We start from the raw sequence: 22,682 nt of genomic DNA on the forward strand, positions 1-22,682 counted from the left end.
TGTCACGTTTACAGACTGTCTTTCTAGAATTTTCTATATACCAAGGACTCCCGTCGTTTTTCGTAAGCAATATTCTTTAAAAAATCGATAAAAAGGTAGCCTTGATGAAAGTTTAATCTTGATTAAGATATGCCACTTGACCAAAAAATATCTGGAACATTACAGAGGAATTGTTTAGCCTGTTTTACTCGAAATGTGTTATGACACTCACCCTACCTGTTGATTTTCGTTTTCTGAGACATCTTAAAAAAACAATCGTGCATTGAAATGAGTCGACGCCTGTCGATTTCAAAAACGAAGATTAATATAGCATAGACACATTATTTTTGTTAGTGATTGCGAATCACAAATTTTCCAGATAACATGCATTTTTTTTACATAGCACCAATATTTGATGACGTGGTTCACATAAGTGCATGACGTAACAATTCTACTAATTACTTAATGGCCCGAGAGTAAATGCTATAATTTGTTGGAACCGCTCAATATCCAAATGGTACATACTGCAGGCTGATAAGCAACAAATGCCTCATATCATGATTAGTTCTAAATTTGGCTTTCTTTTTTTTCTACGATTTTCTATATTTGTCTCTGATGAAAGGTTCTTGGATGCGAACGTGCTGGTCTTGCAAAACCCAGGCCGCGGTCAACCACTCAGACATTTTTTTAAAAAAAGAATTAACTTCGTTTATATTGTGATGATGTTAAGTGTCTTATCTTTGGATAACATGTAGCGTGTTCAGCAAATACTACAAAGAACCCGAAACGGGACCGGGAAATCAATTATTTCTGTTCGTTTCCTAAATAGCGAAAAATGTTCCGCAATTGCATGACCAAGTTCTTTGAAATTGAGCGTTATGGCAAAGCCAAACAATGTCCCTGAGCACATTACGGAGTTATCTGTCATGTAATTGGAGGAGGAAAATGGTACAAAAAAGTAAATTATTTTATTTTGTTCTCCAAAAAAATATTAGCTAATTTGTTTAGAAAGTATGTACGTAGAGATTCACAAGAATGTTCTTGCATGTACATTTTTGATGAACAAGGGACTAAGAAAAGCTGTCGATATTATCACCTCTTTCTTTTTCCAATTTATTAGTTATTTTCTTTCGGGTATTTTGCTATTTTAAGCGCCTGTGCAAGATGATAAGGACCAAAATACCGCTCTATAACAAACAAGTGATACATGTAAAATGAGATTGAAAGAATGCGTCATTAATCCCCTCTTTGTCCCATCTTTTAAAAGATAAGATTTAATGAAGAAACTAACAGGGCGCAATGAATAAGTTTTTATCACGGTTAACGATTATAGAAGATGATTGCAGAGAATGCATTGCCTCTTTGAATTACAAAGACGATAAAAATGACGTCACTCATGCAGAAGCAAATAGAATGTAGGACGTACTATTTTTCTGAAAATTGGTTTCTGGGAACATCGTACCGTACGCTGATATGAAAAACGATCGCAGCTCAAAACCTGACCTAATTACTCCAAAAGTACAACGATTAAGAATGGAAAACGAAATAAAGTTTTAATGTAAATCGGCACTTACGAGGAAATGGCACCTTCCTCTTTCAAGATCTTTACAACGAAATGCAATCGTTGGGATAGGGTGCACTGAAGCATCCGAACAATTGCATAATGACGTGGAGTTACAACGACGAAAGTTGATCACGTGTTGATTGCGTACGATTTGTTAGTACATGTACTAACCGCCATAGAATTGTTGAGTTAATGTTTGGCTTTCCATTGTATGGGGTAAAAAAAAGAAGACATTTTTATATAATTCTTGATTTTGAAATATAGATTTAGATTTTTTAAAAATATTTTTTAAAACTGACATTTTTTATTTTAATCATAGATTTAACAAGAGGTAACAATAATTTCAAGAGAACAGTCATAAGTTTTACAAATTCTGATAGGAATTTAACTTATTATTAACAACGAAATTCACGAAAATAGACAATCAAAAATGGATGAAACCACGATACATGTATTAAAAGGCCTATAATTGTTCTGGTCGAAATCGAAAAATAATCAAGAAAATCGATGAATGTTTGAAAGATTTTTTCGAATATTTAAAGTGTTAAAAGCCAGTGTAAAGAATTTTGACAGAAATAAATAATGTTTTCAAATGTATGGAGATACTAGCATAATATTTCTTTAAACTCGGAATCTCTTTACCATCAAAATTGTTCCTGAACTACTACAGCGATAAAAACCAACTAAAATGTTTCGTGTCCCATGGTTTCTAAACAGTTTTGTCAAATGAAACAAGAATATGACATAAGATGGTGTACAAATTACGGTCACATGTTATGCTGAACAGACCAACAGACGAGACAAAATTTGCTTTTTTCCTGTAAAAAAAATAGATGTCAAAAATAGAAGGACCGGAAAAACAGTTTTTCCCGTTATTTCTCGTTATGTCACTATTACGAAGTGCAAGATAGTTGCATCCTTTATCGAATTCCGTACAGAAACTAATTCATTTAGGTTCCACGGAGAATACTCTAAACATAGATTGATGAAGTGTTATGCAATGTTTAGAAATGGAAGTTTTAATCTCTCTTCTCGAGTTTCCTTTCGAACATCCTGAGAGAAGACTTATGTGACAGACGTTTGTAACGACATTTCTGATTAGCTGCTGGTAGAATGATTAATAATGTCATATTGCAGGAGTCTGCTAAGGCGCTATTCTTTCCAAGTCCGACACGACTTCATTAAAGTGATAAATCGACCTCTCTGAAGCATATAGGGCTTTTCTTGCTTTGTGGTCATGGATCGGAAGCTACTATCGGGAATGGTTAACCAAGTCACCAATCCACGTTGTCGTCTTACTTACTTGGTCGACTGCGGTACACTTATGTTCATTAAGACCTATCAGATACTGCGAGTTGAGATAAATCTCTTCTCTCTGTGTGATCTCGGACTGTAGGAGGTAGGAGAGCGCAAGGTCGACAACGAATAGAAATCCATAAAAAATCAATGCTTCAAAAGCTGTCTGATTGAATAGGCAATGGAATATGAACTATTCAGACGCCTGTTAATCAGTGGAGGTTTTTAGTGGGTACTATTTCACTTACATTACGATTCCCTCGACTCCCTTGCTGCAATGGAGGAGGCGAGCTCTTGCAGTTATTTAGGAGGTGCTTTGGAATGTTCCAGTTTCTTTGCAAGTGGAAAAAGAATTCAGGAACCTATCATTTATGTTGCAGTGCATAGCTACTTGTAAAAATGATTGGTGTGTAAAGCAAAGACAACATCTGTATAAGTCGTAGACCAAACAAAGAAATCAATGACGTCATTATTCTTCTATCCAATACATATTCGTCTCCTTTTGACATGTTATTACTTCACACATTTATTATCGTACTTCTGACCTTTTCCAAATGATTTTATCTTTACTTCTTTAATGACTCGATTTATCTTGTAAAACCTCAGTTTTGTAACACTTTAAAGTGCACACACATGTTGATGGTTTCTATGATTGTTCTAATAAGAGTTATCCCGCATATGTTCATGATTTGAGATTTCTTTTAAATTTAGAAAAAAAAATTATTGTAAAATTTAGCAAGAAAGAAAAGGTACCGGTCAGAATATCGTAAGGTTTTTCATCATCAAAAACACCATAAAACGTAATGTGCTACTTATGTTAACAATACCATAAGACCGTTTCGGTGTTGACAAAGCATGAATGAAGCCATGATGCACACACAATTGAATTTTTTTTTAACAATTCTTTTACCTTTTGACACTGGCAAACACATTTACAGCATATTAGTTTTGTTTTCCTTTTAAATTAGTTTCCACTTATAACACCTTCTCCTCCTCTCTTTAGTGTCAACATTCTCTTTATCCTATGGTACAAACTCCCGTGTTGTCATCGTCGGCGCCTGTCTTAATTGCTAAACACCTCAATATGGTTTTAGCGTAGCATGATTCTCACTCTCCCGTGTCTATTGCATACTCAATTTTGATTTTTTTTAATTTTTTTTATTTGATGTGTGTTACTACTAATAGGATTATTTGTCTTTGAAATTCAGATCTCTACGTGGAGTTGGGGCATCGATTTTTAAATTTAAGTACGTGAAGCGTATTTTTTCGATATCTGAGAATAGATTTTATTTGAAAAAAAAGGATACCAAGCTTAATTAAAGCTTAACGAATAAAATATTATACGTTTTCTCGGCATTGGGTTTGCATCGATTTTTACCTCACTTATTTTGTCTCCAAATGACAATTTTTCTTCAACCATTATTTTTTTTCTCCAAATGCAGCATGGTTGACGTATTTGTTTCAGTTTATTAAGTATTCCATCATAGACGCAAACTTCAAACTTGCTGGATAAATGAACTGCCTTATTGCATTCTGATGTTGGTTAAGCCCCTTCGTGATGAAGACCCTTTTTGGAAATCAATTGATACTGGAAACAATAAAAAAAGACACGTCAGAGTTTGAAGACGATGCTGATTTCGATTTGGAAATGCGGCATTTTAGAGAGAGAGAGCCCAAAAAAAGTTTGATTAAATTTGCTGTCGGGAGAGTGACACTTTCATCAGTGTTAGCCCCGAGAAAAATGGATGTCGCTTCACTTAACGGTCTCTTAATTCACAGCTTAGTTCCATAGATATAGCACGCTCTCTTTTTATTAAACATAAACTCACCAACTTGTCTTGATCTTTTTCTTTTGGTTTTTGCGTTTTCCCGACTAGAGAAAAAAAAGTTCTTGATGAAATTGGAGATCATGGGATGTACTTGTTCGTTTCTTAGTCATTTTCTCGGCTGTTGGATATTTTTTTTTTGAAAAAAGTTTGGTATTGAATGTATTTGTATACCAAACTATATTCAATTTTTTTTTAAAATTCTGTATGTAATATATCACCAAAAAGCCCATGGCCTTACAATCGGATAAAAAAGATCACTTTACCTAGTTCTTGCTGGATATTGGCAGTGCTATAAATAGAGCAACAAGCTGAAGATTTTTTTTATGCCGTAATAAAGTATCCGCTTGAACTTTGAAAAGCCCTCACCAATTGTGATTCACGGCGGATAACACTGATGATGGCTATATCGAACATTGCTGACCGGCCGTCAATGGTGGCAAAATTGGGCAGAAGAGACTAAATCAATTACATTAATCAACTTACAGCTGTCCCGTTGCATTTTGAAGCAACACCTCCGTTTACGGAGAAAGGCGAGAATACCAATTAACTGATGTTGCTTACAGATTCAACGCCCGGTACGGCGTAATCGGCTCGAGCCGTTAAACCCTTTTAGCCTCCGCAGATTGTCTTGGTTGGTAACTTATTTTATGTCCAATTGTAGTCTGTAGGTCAGTTTTTCTTTGTGATTCGTGCAGACCTACATTACGGTGTGAAACAGGCATACTTTAAGAGGCTCTCATTGGATAAGGAATATGAATAATTAAATTGCTAGAACCCCAGTATATTCATTTTTGTTTTCATTCCGATTTGTTAAATACAGAATTATAGTGCAATATTTCTTTGTAAGAATTGAGATAGTAAGAATTGAATTTATTTATGTGTGCGTATACTCTTCTGAGAATAATTCGTGCAGCTATGTTACCGTAGAAATAATGACGTATAACCTTACGACTTTTCGAAATGTAGCCTTAACAATCGTCTGTTTGCTTCTTGTGCTATAGTTGCTCCTGTCATTGCTGTAGATTGCATGTGCATGTGTTATACTTTGAAGTTTAATGTAGAATACAAATGATAAAGTTTATACAGTGCTGCTCAATTCAAGATCATTTGTCCTTTATGTGTTAAGGTCATTTTGGGGATGTAAGGGTAGTGTGGTAAATTAAATGAAAATATTGACATAAGTTTGTTTAACGTTTATTTGTAGAATTTGGAGATGATGTCTCAAGAGGTTGTACGCCTGAGTAAAATACAACCGACGTCAAAGGACGAATCTGGTGCTAGTGCAACGGGGTCGTGACCCTTTTCATCACTAAGTGCAATAGATATGTATGTGAACTTGTGTGCCAGAGAGAAAAAAGGCTTTGAGACAGTAAGAATATGAAAATAGTGCTCTTAAAATGTATAACAAGCGAGCGAAGTGGTAAGAATCTGTGGTATGCTTTGCAATGGGAATAAAAAAGCCAACAATTGGTGATAAAATATGTACTATTTCCCAAACTATGTTGGGGAATATTTATGGGTTGCAGGTCAGGAATTTTCGTTTTGCTATTGATGCTAGTGTTGAAGATTTCTGACTTGTTATCCTATAAAACAACCATGAACCACGGTCATAATCGTAAACTATACAAACCGTACGGAATACCATCGACGGTTACAGGTTGTAGCGATGCACTCTTGTACTGTTATACTTTCAGTATGGAAATATGTTCAGCAGAGTTCATAAAGAGACTCTTTGTTTAATTCTTTGTTATCCTCACTTTGTCTTCCATTGGCTTGTCGTTCGTAAACTAGGCATAAATACTTTCTTTAACATTTTTTTGTCTTCAGCTTACAAATGGTATATGGGTTGACTTTTAATAGAAAACTTTCAGTTGTTTATCTTATATTGAATCCCAGTCAAGGAAGGTTAGACACATTCAATTTTCGGCATACTTTAAAATGAACTTTTACATTATGCAATCAGTCAAATGAAACCTTAAAGTTTGTACACATCGTATCCACAATAGTAATAATATTTCAAAGATTTTGAGAAACAGCTTTGCTGTATTACAATATTTTAACACATCTGACGAGATATCCATAAACATATTTATGAATATTTAATTACATTAAATAAAATAATTAAATTTTAATTAAATTGTTTAAGGCGGTGATTATATTTCAGATGTTTGTTGTATTCTTCTCTCATTATAGAATACTGCGTTTGATTCATCTCGAAGATATAAAATGCTTTAAGCTGACATGAATTCATAAAAGCATTTGGTCACCATATTAGTTTCGATCGCTCCGCTACTGCCACTGGGGTATGTAAACCGGTTGAGAATGTTACGGTCGGTTGTTTTTCGATCGAGGCATTCAGGTTGCACGGCCTTCTAAATGCATGAACTACACATTGTAGTAAAATTGTTTGTAATAAAGAATGAAGGAAACAACAATCAATAAAACTCAATATATATTTACATGTATTTGTAGAGAGAATTTCCAAGGTACCCGTATACTTTGGCACAGATAGTGCTGTCTTACTGGTACTTCGCATGCACATCGAACACGTGTGTCGTTCATAGAGAGTGCATAGCGGCTGCATATTTTTGAAAACCCCGGCGGCACTACATCCAACACAGTAGCTAAATGATAAAAAAATCCAAGAAAGTAACAACTTAGCATCGTTTCCATCGGTTTATGCAAAAACGTCCCGTTTCTAAAATCCATGCGACATTGCTCGATCTGCCACAATGTATGGTTTCCTTAGTGCGGTGTCATAACATACACAGGAAAACGGTCTACAATCATCGAGGATTTTTTGAATTATATGTGCCTGGATTTCAGTCTGTCTTGTTTTGTCGTTCATTGGATATTCCTTGCCAGTGTAGTGGTTGTTATATCATTTTTGTTCAAGACGCGTTTCTGAACGTCTTTTCGTCCAAGGTATTGTGTTCGGGTGTATGAAATAACTGAATGCGGTGAAGCATGAATAACGCTCTCGGTCTTTGATAGGGGTTGTTTAGCGATGGGCAGAACAATAGAAATCGACAATTAATATGGCGGTAGTCGGAGATAAAAAAGGAAATAATGCGTATTTATGAATTCATGTCAGCTCTAATCTTTGAATTAACCTTCAAACTCAGTTTTCTCAGTTTTAAAACCGTAAATAAGCTTATTTATCTAGTGATACGTTTTTGTTAAAAGGTCGTAAAAAGGAGCCACGGGCATTTTCTATTCAGAAAGTATTCGGAAAAAATGCAAATTCGTAATTTTGATATTTATTCATGCTATTATCATTCCTATTTAAGAGAGAGAGAGAGAGAGAGAGAGAGAGAGAGAGAGAGAGAGAGAGAGAGAGAGAGAGAGGGGGTTTTAGTTTTTGGTTTGTATGTTTATAAATATTTTAATGAATTCTGCATAGTATTGAAAAATACTCTTTTGATGTTCTGTATATTTTAAGTTTGTATGAAAACAATAAATATTGAGATTATTTGTGTTTCTTTGTGCATCATCACATTGCTTGTCTTTGCAATGTAATAATTTATTGCAAAACTCGAGTAATGGCGAAGTTTCGATGTTGAGGCCTTCCCTTAAATATTGAATACTGAAAACAATGCATTCTCACAAAGGAATTTTGGGCTTAGACTATGATACCGCACTGTACATTGGTTTTTTCACTCCATGTATCACGCACTTTTGTCGACTTTTTGCTCTTGGTGGATAAAACAAGATCAAAGTATTGTTTTGATCAAGTGATGCTACAAAATACCAAAAAAGGAACATTGATAAGTTTCTTTGATATATGATCTCTTCTGATCCCTATTCGCCCGCTTTAGTTTGTCTGTTCGTCCAACTGAACCCCTTTTAAATTTTTGTCTTCCTTCTCCAGAACCACACGGCCAATTTCAACCAATCTTGGTTCAAAACATCCCAAGTGGAAAGGATTCAAGTGAAGGGGATTCAAGTTTGTTAAAATGAAAGGCCACGCCCTTTCTCAGAGATTGATAATGATGACTCATATAACATATGATGGTATTTAAAAAAAAATATTTTTCTTAAAAAACATTTAGCTAGAAAAGCTGAAAGGTATGGAAGCATTCTCAAATAAGTGTTAATTCAATTTATGAAAGTGTTGATCCCCGGGGATAGGATTGGGCCACAGTGAAGGGTTGAATTATAGTATTGGAATAACCAGAGAATAATCTTTTAAAAAAAACTGAATCAACAAAGGGGCATGATGCTTATCTTTGGAGAAATTTGAAAATCTTTGTAAACAAGATCTACTAAATTGTCCCGATGTTTTGTATTTGATAATACATGTATAAAGCAGATTTAATGGATATTTTGCCTCATGAGCGAGATGGCCCCTAGACCTTTTGTTTAAAGTGGATTCAGTTTTTGATTCTGAAAAAAAAAATCTTTTGGTAATCGAAGACAACACATTTTTGGTAGTTGAGGTCATCCTTAAAGGGGCATGGTCACGATTTTGGTCATAATTTATTTTTCTGTTTTTATTATTTACAATGATTTATGTATGCATTTCTATTGATCAAATGAAGTTTGGGTGCCCGTCGATGAGTTTTAAATAAGATACAGGGCTCACAATTCTTCGTCATGTAAACAAGGCTCGAGCTCGTGCCCAGTTTTTGTTTCCATAGGTTCAATATACCAGTAAAAATCTTTTTCAAGATGATTTGTCTATATCCTTATTCATTTAAAGCATAAATAAACAGTTCCAAACGATTAACACATTCATTTTTCGTCTAAAACTTGAATTTTCACTTCAACGTTCAAAATGTAAACAAAAGCTTTGTTTACATAGCGAGGAATTGTAAGCTCAGTAACTCGCTTATAACTCAACAAATGACACTCAAATGTTGGTTGCCTATTAAAAATGCCTTCCTGAAGCACTTTAAACATTAAAATCGAAAAAATAATTGTTGACCAAAATCGTGACCATGCCCCTTTAATAATAAGCAATTATGAATAAATATGGTTTTATTAGATATATATGTGTATAATTAGTATATGCTAATACATGTTTCTTAATATTAGCTAACCATTTTAAAGAGAAATCTTTATGTTCCTTTATATAAAATGTTCAGTTTCAAATAGCTCACTTTAGCTAGGATATTTGTATACAGCTTCTGAGAAGTAGAGAGGATAGAAAACTTTAAATCGATCAATATAGATTCCATATAATACCATATGTGCTTTCTTAATGGGATTTTAGTACTAGTATATAAACATTTTTAAAAGCAGATGTGAATGAATTTAAACATTTTCAACCTATAATTCATTAGACTGTGTAGAAAGCACTTGTGTATAAATAGAGCTTACATAATGTTTTTTATGACTGGCATCAAAATGCAATAAAACATTTGGTGGGTTATTTGCTATGCTATATTTAATCATCATATACTATATTTAATCACACTGGGGTGTAAATTAAGAATTCAAGATAAGAGTATGCTCCGATCTGCTCTCACCAAAATGAATTTGTATTTCAACATAATTATTCATGCTTAGGCCATCTTTATAGAGATATTTGTTTACCCCATTCCTGAACAGATTTGTTAAAATGGTCTGTGAGAATTTTTTAGTTAAGTAAAATTTCGAAAAAAAAATGTCTACCAAATTTCTACCTTGATTCTGGTACTTTTTACCCTGCGGTCGAGAGAGGACAAACACTTTTTAGCTCATTTGATTCTAAGGTCAATAACCTTTTTTCGTCCGTCCATCTGTTAACTTTTCACATATGTTTAAATTCTTCTCTAAAAATTCTCTGGAATAAATTTTAAAAACATAGTGGAAAGCCTCCGTATATGTTATGCGGATTCTGTATTATCAAAACATAGGACACAATGCAAATCCTCTTCAAAGGGAAGATAATCAGATAAGATAAGGGAAGATAAAAGGACCAAACCCTATTTAAAGGGGAGATAAATGTTTAAAAAAAATTCTTAAGAATTGTAATGCAATTGCTATGTGAAATAAGTATGAAGTGTCTTTTTATATTGTAGATTCTAATTTTCTCGAACCGTGATCCCCGAACCGATATTTGAAGGGAAACAGGAAGCCTTAGGGTTCAATGTTCAACATAGATATTTAAAGAGAAATTGTTTATAAATCTTCTCAACAACTACATTGCTACAATTTGAGATATTTTCAATTTGTGTAAATCCCATATTGTTAAAACATTGACTTTGAACTAATGCAGATGTTCAAAGTTGGGGGGGGGGGCTCAAAAGTCAATTGGAAATTTATTGGGAATTTAAAAAGAATTCTTAGTTCTTAAAACTACATTGCTTCAATTTCTGATACTACTATGCACGCATTCATTGTAGATTCTTGATTGTTCAAAACTTGATTCCAAGACCAATATTTGGTTGCCACGAGGGGTTCAAAAGTCAAAATAGATATTAAAGAAAAAAAGTTTAAAAATCGTTTTAAAATAAACTAATTTGTGTTGTAATAACATGTATTAAAGCATCCACATTACAAATAAATTCTGCTAAATCATTCAAACCCTGATCCCAGGCCTAGTATACAGAGGTCCCATTGAGGTTAAAAGTCAAGTAGAAATGTCTTTTAAAAAATCGTTTCTTCTTAATAACTACAATGTAAAAAACATGTAATATTATTATGAAAGCATCCTCAGATAATGCAGTTTCTAAATTGTTCAAACCGTAATCTCCAGGGGTGAAAAGGGGGGGGGGGGTGTAAAAATCATTATAGAAATGTTCATGGAAAATTGTTCAAATATTTTCTCCTTAAAAAACCTACAATTTGTTATGTGTACTATGCAAGCAACTCCTAAACTTGAGATTCATAATAGTTTAAATTGTGATCCTTAGACTAATAATAGTGGTTCAGAGTTCGACAAAGAAATTTATAGGAAAAATGTTTTTTGGGAGTTGATTTTAATCAACTCTCCTATCCAGTTACTCACACAAACCGAAAGTGAAACAGTGTTTGGACCTCAGCACAAATCATCACCGCTGACAAGACTTAGTTCTTAAAAATAATCGATAAATTCAATGTAATGTATGCTGAAGCATTGTTTTTCAAGGAAACTTATTTATAAATAACTTGAAAGTAGTCAGATTTTAAATGGTACGAACAATTTGAATATTTTTTGAAGTCGTATGTATTCCTACGCCAGAATTCAATATTATTTAGTCTCGTTCAACTCGACGCTCGGCTGTCCCCGTAAATCCTTGTCGGAGGTTTACGGTGTCAGCCGAGCGTTTGGTTGAACGAGACTAGAGTTCAATATTGCTTGGATCAATACAATTTTCGAAAAATATTTCTATTACTGATACATAGTTTGATTGAATAATTTTATCTTTAAATATTATTTAACATGATTCATATGGGGGTTTCTCGACATTATTGTCGAAAAAGTCCAAAAATTCATATTATAAAAATGTGCGTTATTCAAATTAGAAACTACATGCAAAATAACATATCATTGATTTTCAAATAAATAAACATCGACAAAATCAACTCCCGTCAGTTCTTCAGTACTTTGATTTCGAGAGTTACAATGCTATAATTTGAGAGATTAGTATGCAAGCATCCTCATATAGTATAGTTTTCAGAGCAGTCAATCTGTGATCATAATAACCATTTATTATTTGGGCCAATGAGGGGTTAAAAAGTAAAATAATCAAAAAATTCAAAAGGGAAAATCTTTAACGAACCTCACACCTCATCCATTTTTTAGATATCCTGTTTTTTTTTTGGTTCGTACCATAAATTTACCTTTTATATAAACAAATCTAATACGTTTTAGCTCATATGAGCTGAAAGCTCAAGTGAGCTTTTCTGATCACATTTTGTCCGTCGTCCGTCTGCCTGTATGTCCGTTACCTTTTCACATTTTCAACATCAAATTTCAACTAAGCTTGGCACAAAGCACCCTTAGGCAAAGGGGATTCAAAGTTGTGAAATTTAAGGACCAAGCTCTTTTTCAAGGGAGGTCATTTGGAATTATTTGAAAATTTTGAGAAATTTCAAAAATTTTCTTCTCAAAAACCATTTGGCCAGGAAAGCTGAAACTTTTGTGGAAGCATCCTCAGCTAGTGAAGATTCAAAGTTGTAAAAATAATGACCCCCGGGAGTAGGGTTGGGCTAGAGGAATATATAGAGAAATTCTTAAAAATCTCTAAAACTAATCAGTCAGGAAAACTGAAACTTGTGTGGAAGTATCATCAGGTAAGGACTGGGTAGATTCACGTTTGTTCTTATTATGATTCTCGGGGGTAGGATGGGGTCACAATGGGGAGGCGGACGCAGACAAATTTTTACATAGGAATTTATGGAGGAAAATCGTTAAAAATCTTCTACAAAACCATTTGCCTAGAAAAGTTTTAACTTTAGTTAAAGGAACTTTAAACAGTGTAGAATGATTTAAATTCGTTGAAATCAAAATCTTAAGAAGTAAGGGTGGGGCCACATTCATGATCCTATTTTACAAAGGAAAACATTTTAATTCACAAAAACTAAAATGTTATAATATATGGGTTTACTTATATGCAAGCATCTTGGCTCCTGGACGATTCTTGGGCCTCACAAGGAGTTAAGAGTTTGATGTTAGTTTATATCCCATGTATAAACAATTGTCTAGGATCTTGTTGAGAACTGCGATGCTTAACATGTGATATAAGTATATTTACATTTTCCAGTGTCTTTGCCTGTGATAACACTACGTATTGATTTTGTACTATATAACCCATAATTTCTAATGACGCCAAATTAAGGCGCCAGCGGAGTTTGCTTATTTTTATTTAAATATATAATCGTACGATGGCTTAAAATCATATAAATATAAGTAATAAGGAATCATTCTTAGAATATGATGAGGTGATAATTTCGGTCGGAGAGTGATCAAATCTATCATAAAGCCCTTCGGGCTTTATTGGATTTGATCACTCCCGACCAGAATTATCAGCTCATAATACACAAAGAATGGTTCCTTATTCCTTATATAAAATCATTCTGTTAGATTAGGGACTTGATTATAAACATAAGAATATCCAAGGGAAAAAATGGTTTTTATTTAAACAGAATCTTCATGTATTATTCTACATTGTCCAGAAATTTTGTATTATGACTTCATTCAACTGATTTTCATGCCCATTGTTGCTCAGGTGAGCGATGTGGCCCATGGGCCTTTTGTTTTAGTGTTAATATTACATGCAAGGATTCAACGATCTGCTTAGCGGTTAGTGGTTTCAGGGAGAAATTCGACCCGTCGATGCAATGATACAACAGGCTTTTTTTTTTTTAATTTGATCTCAACTTGTTTATTCCATATAATATCTATCATGGGCAAAATTGTAATAACTTCGTAAAATGCATGGATACCATCAGTAAATTTCTTTTTACTTCATTCCATTTATAAAGTTTAAAGGATGAAAAACTTTTTTATGATGCAAAAATACTTTGAGGCTGAGGATCGGGGGACCTTAAAAATCCTCGAGAGCTACAATGCTATATTTTGTGATATAAGTAGACAAGCATCCTCCATGTATATAGTGAAGATTCTTTAACTAATTGTTCAAACCCTGACTCCCAGACCAATACTTACGACCCAGGAGGGGTTTAAAATTAAAAATAGAAATTCATAAAAGGAATGATTTTCTTACGCTGTATTTTAGTGCTACAATGTAAGATATTAGTGTATTACATCTTCATAAAGTGTTGATTACAAAATGTTTTAATCGGGACCCTTGGACCAAAATTGGGGACCCAGGAGGAGTGCAATGTTCAAAATAGAAACGTACATAAAAATGTTTCAAAATCACTTAAAAACTACAATGATATAATGTACGATAGTAGAAGCATCTTTGTATATTGCAGATTCTATTTTTTTTTCAAACCTAGCATCCTAGAAGGGGCTCAAAGATAAACTTAAAATCATCAAGGGAATATGTTTAAAAATCTTGTTCTCAAGAATTAAAACATTTTGTTATATTACAATGCAAGCATTATTTACATGTACTTTATTTACCTCATTTTTTTCTACAATGCTAGCTACCATTATACTCGCACGAAAAACCGCAAAAAGCATTTTAATATTACTTAATAAGGAAATATTTTTTAACCAAATCTGCATAAGATCAATTTTTTTCCTTTTAAAACTTTAAAATGAAAAAAGCATATGAATATGGAAATGCAATCAGTTTGCAGGGAGTACTGAACATTTATTTCATCTTTGAATGTCCCTAGAAGTGCTCACAGTGTGTTTTAGCATCTGTTCAGCGGGCCAACATTACAAATTTGGAAGAGGACTTGGGCTAGTTAAAACTGTTATTAGCAATTTATCAGTAAAAATAGATGCAAGTGCAAAACCAAATTAACAAAGGAATCAATCTTACGACAGATCTTTACAATATAGCATCACTTTCATTTTAGATTCTAATTTAGCCCGTTCAACAGAATGACAGTGACAAAATGGTGAATGCTTTAATTTCTTTTTACGACTCAGACCTAAATAAAAACCAATTGAAAGCCAGGTCATTGGTAAATGGTGATGATTACATTTTTAATATTTTGTAACCTTAATTGGATTTATTGGAGAAATGATACAGATAATTATAATATCATTAACGAATATACAATAAAACAGCGCGTCCCTTCCAGCGTTGTAAACATACGGGCATTCACGGATGATAATCTAGTAAATAGTGTGTTTGTCAACAGGGTTGCTTGTGAGTGGAAATTATATTGCGTGCTGATTCTTCTTCGTTGAAATACATTTACAAACAATGCACTTTGGGATAAAACACAATTTGTATCGCCAAATTCAATAAACGGTTTTTGTTTGCGGAGGGACTCGGAGTTGATTATATATGTTGGTAGATTGTATTAAGTAAAGAACGTTTAAAAACTAACGGGGGAAAATGGCCCGGGGCTCCATTTTTGTCAAATAGATGATCACGTGTAGAGATTGCTAGCAGAGAACAAAGAACATTTTGTTTGTAATGTCGATCTTTGCCATGTTCGATGGTATAAACTATCAGATTATTTTTCATAGTTCTGAAATAAATTTTGTTGTTTATAAAGCTTCGAATATTGTTCAAGAAGGATTTAAATCGGGCTCATAATTCGCATTTTAATTAACCCAGACATCGTGTTGAATACAACAAATGCACTAACAACCGGTTAAAAACCGCAGTTCTGAGTGGGTTTTTTCATATTGCCATTAATAACCACAAATTAGCTTAGCTTTAATTTGAAACAGTGGATTTTACACAAAAATTGATGCCCTCGAAAATTGACGAAGCCAAATTTATTAAGTTCATAATAATAAAAAATGAAGTGATTTTGTTTAAATTTCTCTTCTTTCTTTTTTTTTTTGGCAGCAAGTTTATTCTCACCTTAGTAGATAATGAATTCTATTGTTGGGTTTCATGAATAAAGGTTTTTTAAAATAAATTCCCATGGTTAAATACACATCATTATTATGACATATATAGAAAACTTAAAACCTAGTAAAAACATTCGTCAGTGGAATCTTATAAAAAAAAAGCAATATTGCTTTAAAAATCAGAAATTTGCAATAATAGAAATTGAACATACATGTAGGCACTCAAACAATCACAATTAATTTAAAAACCTTATCTATTCAATTAAAGCAGACGAATCTGAGACGAGAATCTCTATTCAAAAAATGTAAGTGATTTATTGTGCAAGAAAAAGGAGCAATACAATTAGATTTTAAAATATTTCACCAGCCTCGCACAACAAAGCAATGGACTATACTAGAACTCTCACTTACATATTAAGTATTTGTCCGTATCTACATCTATTTAACTTTTAAAACCTTTGAAGTTTCATCAATGCTTCAGGTTACAGTTAGGAATTTGGAGCGAAAGTGTTATAGGTATTCGCAAAATATATATATTTTATTTTTCCTCGGAGTAATTCCCCTTGACCGCCATCTTGTGAATCAAGCTTCTTTTGGCAACCAATTTCAAACGAGTATACAGGAAAAATCCAAACGATATCACAAAAAAAAAAATTAAAAAAAATCCCCCAAAATGCCCAGAATGACAAGTTGGAACTGGTTGAATATTAAGGATTCTAGGCAGTTTAGCCTACAACATGGTCGCCAAAGGGGCATAACTCCTGCTAATTTTGTTTTACAGGGAACCATCGTTTGTATGGATCCACAAATTTTTTCCCTTTGGGACATGGTTACACTTTACAAGTTGAATTTAATTTTTTCCGGTTTCGAAAACACATTGTCTTGCTATCGACTCTAGCTCATAGATATTGAATAGTTGAAAGCAGACAAATGAAGTCAAAAAGACACACATAGTTGTTAGGTATTTTTTATTCAATCTTTGTATTAGATTTAATGAAATTAACAAACAAGTTTTATTCAAGACATCTAAATAAGCTTTTAATGTTCTTTTAAGAATAATTTAATTATATTTTTCTAATGGATTTTGTAGAAAGATTTGTGTTCAATAACACTTGAACAATTATGAACGTCACATTAAAAAATAAATTTGGAGAAAAAAAGAAAGAAATCACCACTTTTTAGTGCGTGTATGAAATTTCAAACATTCAGGAAGTCGTTAATTTCTAGCATTTCTGTAGTTATTAGAAGGAAGTTTTTCATTTCAATGTCTCTTGGACCACCAAAGCAATGACTTTGTAATAACGCTTTATATCTTAAACATTATGTGTTCTCCGTTAGAAAAGACTTTAACAATAAACTCAATTCAATTCAATGTTAGTGGGTCTTGTAAATACCACACAATGCAATATTACATAACCTGTCTATTATTAAAAAAAACATTTTTTATTTCATATCAATTTATAACAAGTTATTTTGATTCTGTAGAGAGGAAAGTTATTATATTTTCGACATTTTTGGTTTCGTGATTTCCTCATTAGGAAAAAAAATCCAAAACACATCTTAGTGATATTTCAGTTTAAGAAATCATGTGAAAATCCAATTTTATGATGTAGTCACGAAAATATCAATTAGATTTGCAATTGCAATATAATCCCAATGGATTATCTTCTCCATGTTTTAGAACTGTTGATACTCAAAATTGATTATAATAACAATAGTGGTAGCAGTAGCAGTATGGTATTGAAAGCGGTGGTACCATCAATAGTAAACTTATTTACTATACAGTAGCATTCAAGAGCATAGTAGTATAGTGTTGATGCAAAGTGATTGTATTTTTTTAGTGGTATAACAATATTAAAATGGTATAAATATTGATACCGATTGATGTATTGGTACATGAACTTAAAGAGGGTGATATCTTTAGCTATGGTTATGACAACAGACAAAGCATTTATCTAGTAAAAATTGGAAACAACAGCAGAACATAAATGAAGGAGAAGTATCAAGTCTGTTGCAACAGAGATCGTTCAGTTTTATATACAATAGTTTTAGTATCAATAGGTATATGGATTGTATTAATACGGGTAGTCTTTCAACGCGGTAAAATATATTGAAAGTTTACTATTAAATGTTAAGTATAGGAAAGACCAATCAAATATCAAAGACTTTACTCAATACAACTCAATCCAGTTGCGCATGATAATTTTCGGTTATTTAAAATTTAAGACTGCATTTAACAAAACGGTTTAGGAAAATAAATGAAACGAATAAGTACATGTACATGTAGAAATAGATTTGATATTATCACAGTAACATGATAAACTAATTACAGGGTTTTTTCTATGTTTAATCATGGTTTTCCCTTTATATCTTATGAAATATTTTTCTTTCACTGTTAAATCATATATGTCGCTTGTCGATTTTTCTTGCCATTTATGAAGATTAGACTCGTTGCAGCATCTAAGGGCTTTACTAAATTGTATTTTAGAATTGAATTTCTATCGTTTGCTTTTACATGCAGTTTCATTTTATTGAATCCAGAAAATATTGCAAATGGTTGATAGAATACGGCAAGAAGTTTTTTCCTTCCTCACTATTAACCGACTTCTAGGATAAAGCCAATTATTATTTTTTATCTGACGTACCATTAGCAATGAATGGTTTTGTGCTATTTCATTTTCCACAGAACACGTTTTCTTCAATAGAAAAACACCATTAATTCCAATTCAGTTCTTCAAAGCCCGATTTGCGAGACAATCCTCTCAAAGGTATTTATTGGGAATAATATTTCGTGAAGATTATAGGTGTTTTTTTTTAAATATATATTTTATTGCATATACAGAGTTTTGCATATAAAAAAAGCGATTGCCGGAATTCAGTTGCTCTAGATTTTATGTTTTTATCATCTCCCAGTCTGTAAGCCAATTGTTTGAATTTATAGATTTCTAATTATGTAAAGAGAATACCATCTATAAATTTTAGAATGAGACAAAATTTCTTTTAACTTCGAGAGTGTAGAGCATTTTGGAATTGTACTCCATTTATAACTTACGTACCCTTTTTACATGTATCTCGTTTTTAGGGGTCGGGGGATTTTTTAAGGGGGGGGGGTCAGTCTGAATCAACCAAATCACTGACCGGTTGGGTACTCATAGTTCCCCTAAATAGCAATAAAAAAGGTTTTTACATTTGATAAGACGGGTAGAAGAGACAGATTCAGCAATATGCCACCTGGCCATAAACAGAAGTAAAGAAACATTCCAAATATGTTAACTTTACAATTTGAATGTTTTCCTTTAGTTTTTCACAGAGATCTTCTTCTCACGGAGATTCATATAGTCTAAATTAGCCACGACTATCGGGCCCCCTTTAATTGAGTGCCGTCAGAAATCGGACAGAAGAGAGGAATGTAAGCATTTTTGAAGCGTGTGTAGCTATAAGGATAAGACATATTCTTTTCACATATTCGAGAGTTTATCAATAAAATCGATAGACCTCCATGCAAAACTTCTAACTATACATTGTATATATATACAATATTGATGAGGTCATATTTTATTCAACAAGGTTAGAGCGAGCGAGCGAGCGAGAGAGAGAGAGAGAGAGAGAGAGAGAGAGAGAGAGAGAGCATTGCAATATATGGGTTAATTATTTCAGTCTCCTTGCTTTTTTATTTGCTTTTTTCAGTTTTGTCTTAGTTTCATTTAAATCCTATTATCCTGAGTATTAAAGCTTTCATCTTGACACTGTTGACTTATGATGTATTAATTGGGTCAAAATGTGTGAGCCGTTTGTTGATGGTTCGTTGTTGATTGCAGGAAGGATTTAAAAAAAACTACCTGTATATATTGTATATGTTCTAAACCTGGACGGTGCTAGCTCTAATGTACATGTACATCGTCCAGCATAATAATATTTCTAAAAGATTAAAAAAGAACCCTTTTTTTTTTAAACGTTTAGCATATAGGCATGTGTTGAATGGAGAATTACCACAATTGCACGTTTTTACAGCAAAATAAGGTTACGGAGAAAAAAGATCATACTAGTAGTGTGCAGCCATGTGCAGTGAATAAATACAACATAATATTCGGCATTAAATAAAGAACATGTAACTATTAAAACAATTTTTTTTGCTTTGCCCTGAGAATGAAAATAATATGGAAGCAGATAATTAAAATATGAAACTATTGTGGGAAATGAATCAATGCTTAAAATATAGTATATGTGTGCAAATTCGACCTTGGGGCTCAATATACTGCACAACTACTTGTATTGAGGAATGCGCAGCGCTGAGGTGTAACGCTAATTTGTTCTCAACGAAACACAGCTGTTGTCTTAGATCTATGCAACGTGACAATGAGAAAGAGAGAGTGCATTCCTACATGCAATGAATTTTCTTCGTTATATATAATGTAGAGATCATGTCTTGTTTACAGTATTAGAAATTAATAATAAATCCAACAGATTTGTTGTCAGGTGGTAGGCACCGTTTTAACTATACATAGACAAAGTGTGTGGTGGGGGGGGGGGGCAAAACTCGCGCTTAAGGGTTCTGGTGATATTCAATTATAAACTCGTGGCTAGATTATAGTAACGCTTTTTGTAAAAATATCGACAGGGTAAGATTTGTCAGAAAAAATGCGAAGTGACACTTTCCCGCGAGAAAGAATCACTACAAGCTGTAGCTTGACGTCATCATTGAACGCTGGAGCCGGCGCCAAAATCTACAACTAATTATCCCAGAGCTCCTGTGGGCATTACGAGGAAAAAAGATCGCGCATGTGTTGTAAGATGTATATTTTTGTGATATGGTATTTTTTCGGTGCTTTCTGTATATCGGATATCTATCTATGCTTTTAGTGTGCCTTAGGTGGCAGGGGACAGTTTTTTTGATACAGTTCATTGTAGCCAAGGGATGCATGTCTTCGGAACTCTGTAACTAGAATTTCCTTAGTTCCCATTCAGCACAAATACCTTTAATTCACTCTTTATAAGGCCAGTCACCAATTTCTGAAGAAAATTACTAGTCAAAACCTGTAAAATTCTCCACATACTGGTTTTTATGAGATTTTGACCCTTTCATATTTTGCTAATTTTTCATGATTTTTCAGCTTTTTAGACCTCCCCCAGCTAATTCCCTGCAGAGGGTTGACCTTCCGTAACGCGTGCATGTTGCACTATCACATGTCAGAAACTTACCGGTGTATAGTTTACAATGTCCCATCCACCTAGTTTTCGTGTTATTTTACCTCCCGTCTGTAACTTGCAATTTCACTGTGTAAAGTCAGCACAACAGTCATAGCCGCAGGTTTCGCATTTTACTTCTGATTCTCATGTACCTAACATAAGGGGCCTACATATTGCATATCAATTTCAACAAGAGACACCCCTCTAACTAATGATAATCATTAAAAATCATTTCATGAATTTTAGCAACACTCATAAGCCTTCAAGTACAGCAATTCTCAATTTTACAAAAATATTGACGGGTACTTTATTCGAAACTGTCCCTTGCTACCTTTAACATACACTAACATTCTCTGAAAAGTCATCTTGTCTTAAAATTAAAAAGCTTATGCTATTCTGAAAAAAAGTACACCACATTTTGCCAATTCCATTGAGGTTTAAGAAAAATATGGCCATTTAAGTGAACCCACCATTTCCACTTTCCTCTATTTAACACAGATTCACAGGGCTCTCCATAAATAAAGCATCTTTACCTAATCTTTTAGAGGTCAACTGTTGTTCAACCTCCTTAAATAAGAAACCTTATTCAATACTACATACATCTGCTTGATATTATCATGATAAAAGCATCACATCACTTAGAAATACCCTTACATGTATACCCTCCCCCTATCTTTTGATTTTCACAAGAAGTATTAGTTTGAACACTTTAACCTAATATTATGAAACTTGTGGCAGTTTCCTTGAGTCATTTCTTACACATATTTGAAAACAACCATCACTGATATTTAAAATTGATCTTTTTTTGGTAAATGGATAATTTGTAGCATTTTCATTCACAAAAAGTCATGTCGCCCTACATGTGATTTCTTGTTTTCATGAAAAACTAAGCCTATAATCATATTTAGTGGATATCTTATATATTCTGGTTTCTAGTCTCCTTTTAACTTTGCTAAATTAGTAAGACTTACGAGTGTGATGTGTGCGTTTAATTAAAATGAAATTCAAAGACATCCGGGTACCTGGGGACGGTTGAGAATTCCATGAAAAATGTTCAAATTGTTCATGTTTTTCTACATTTTTGATGCATTTATACAATAAAAGGGTAAAAATATGTTGTTTTTTGTTCATTTCAAGAGTAATTATCATAGCAGATGTTATTTCAAGGTCAAATGTACATTTACATATCCTACATGTAATGGTAATGGAGTCCATTGGAACGAGGGGGTGTCTTTTTCAATTCTGTAAATACATCTAAAATACCATTTTTTTATTGGTAGGAGCAAAAACTTGAGTTTTTTGACATATTGTATACTTTGATAACTGCATTTGTCTACATGTAAAGTTCATTCGAAATAAAAATATGCTGTTTTAAAAATATTCGGTGATATAAGTCAGGTAGCTTAATGTTATTTCATAAAATCAGACAGCAAAATGGCTGCAAATTCATAAATTTAATGATTTAATC

The 22,682-nt window shown here is 33.2% G+C and overlaps 1 protein-coding gene across 1 annotated transcript in view; it reads left to right on the forward strand.

Moving 5' to 3' along the window:
- LOC128158558 (GRIP1-associated protein 1-like) overlaps positions 1-8,134 on the forward strand; it is a 33,040-nt gene extending 24,906 nt beyond the window's left edge. The window contains exon 26 of the mRNA XM_052821437.1: positions 5,873-8,134. Coding sequence (XP_052677397.1) covers positions 5,873-5,965 — 93 coding nt within the window. The 3' untranslated portion in view covers positions 5,966-8,134. The remainder of the gene's footprint in view (positions 1-5,872) is intronic.
- Positions 8,135-22,682: the final 14,548 nt, after the last annotated feature.

The sequence above is a fragment of the Crassostrea angulata genome, chromosome 8 (assembly GCF_025612915.1).
Source record: "Crassostrea angulata isolate pt1a10 chromosome 8, ASM2561291v2, whole genome shotgun sequence".
In the NCBI taxonomy this organism is placed as follows: domain Eukaryota; kingdom Metazoa; phylum Mollusca; class Bivalvia; order Ostreida; family Ostreidae; genus Magallana; species Magallana angulata.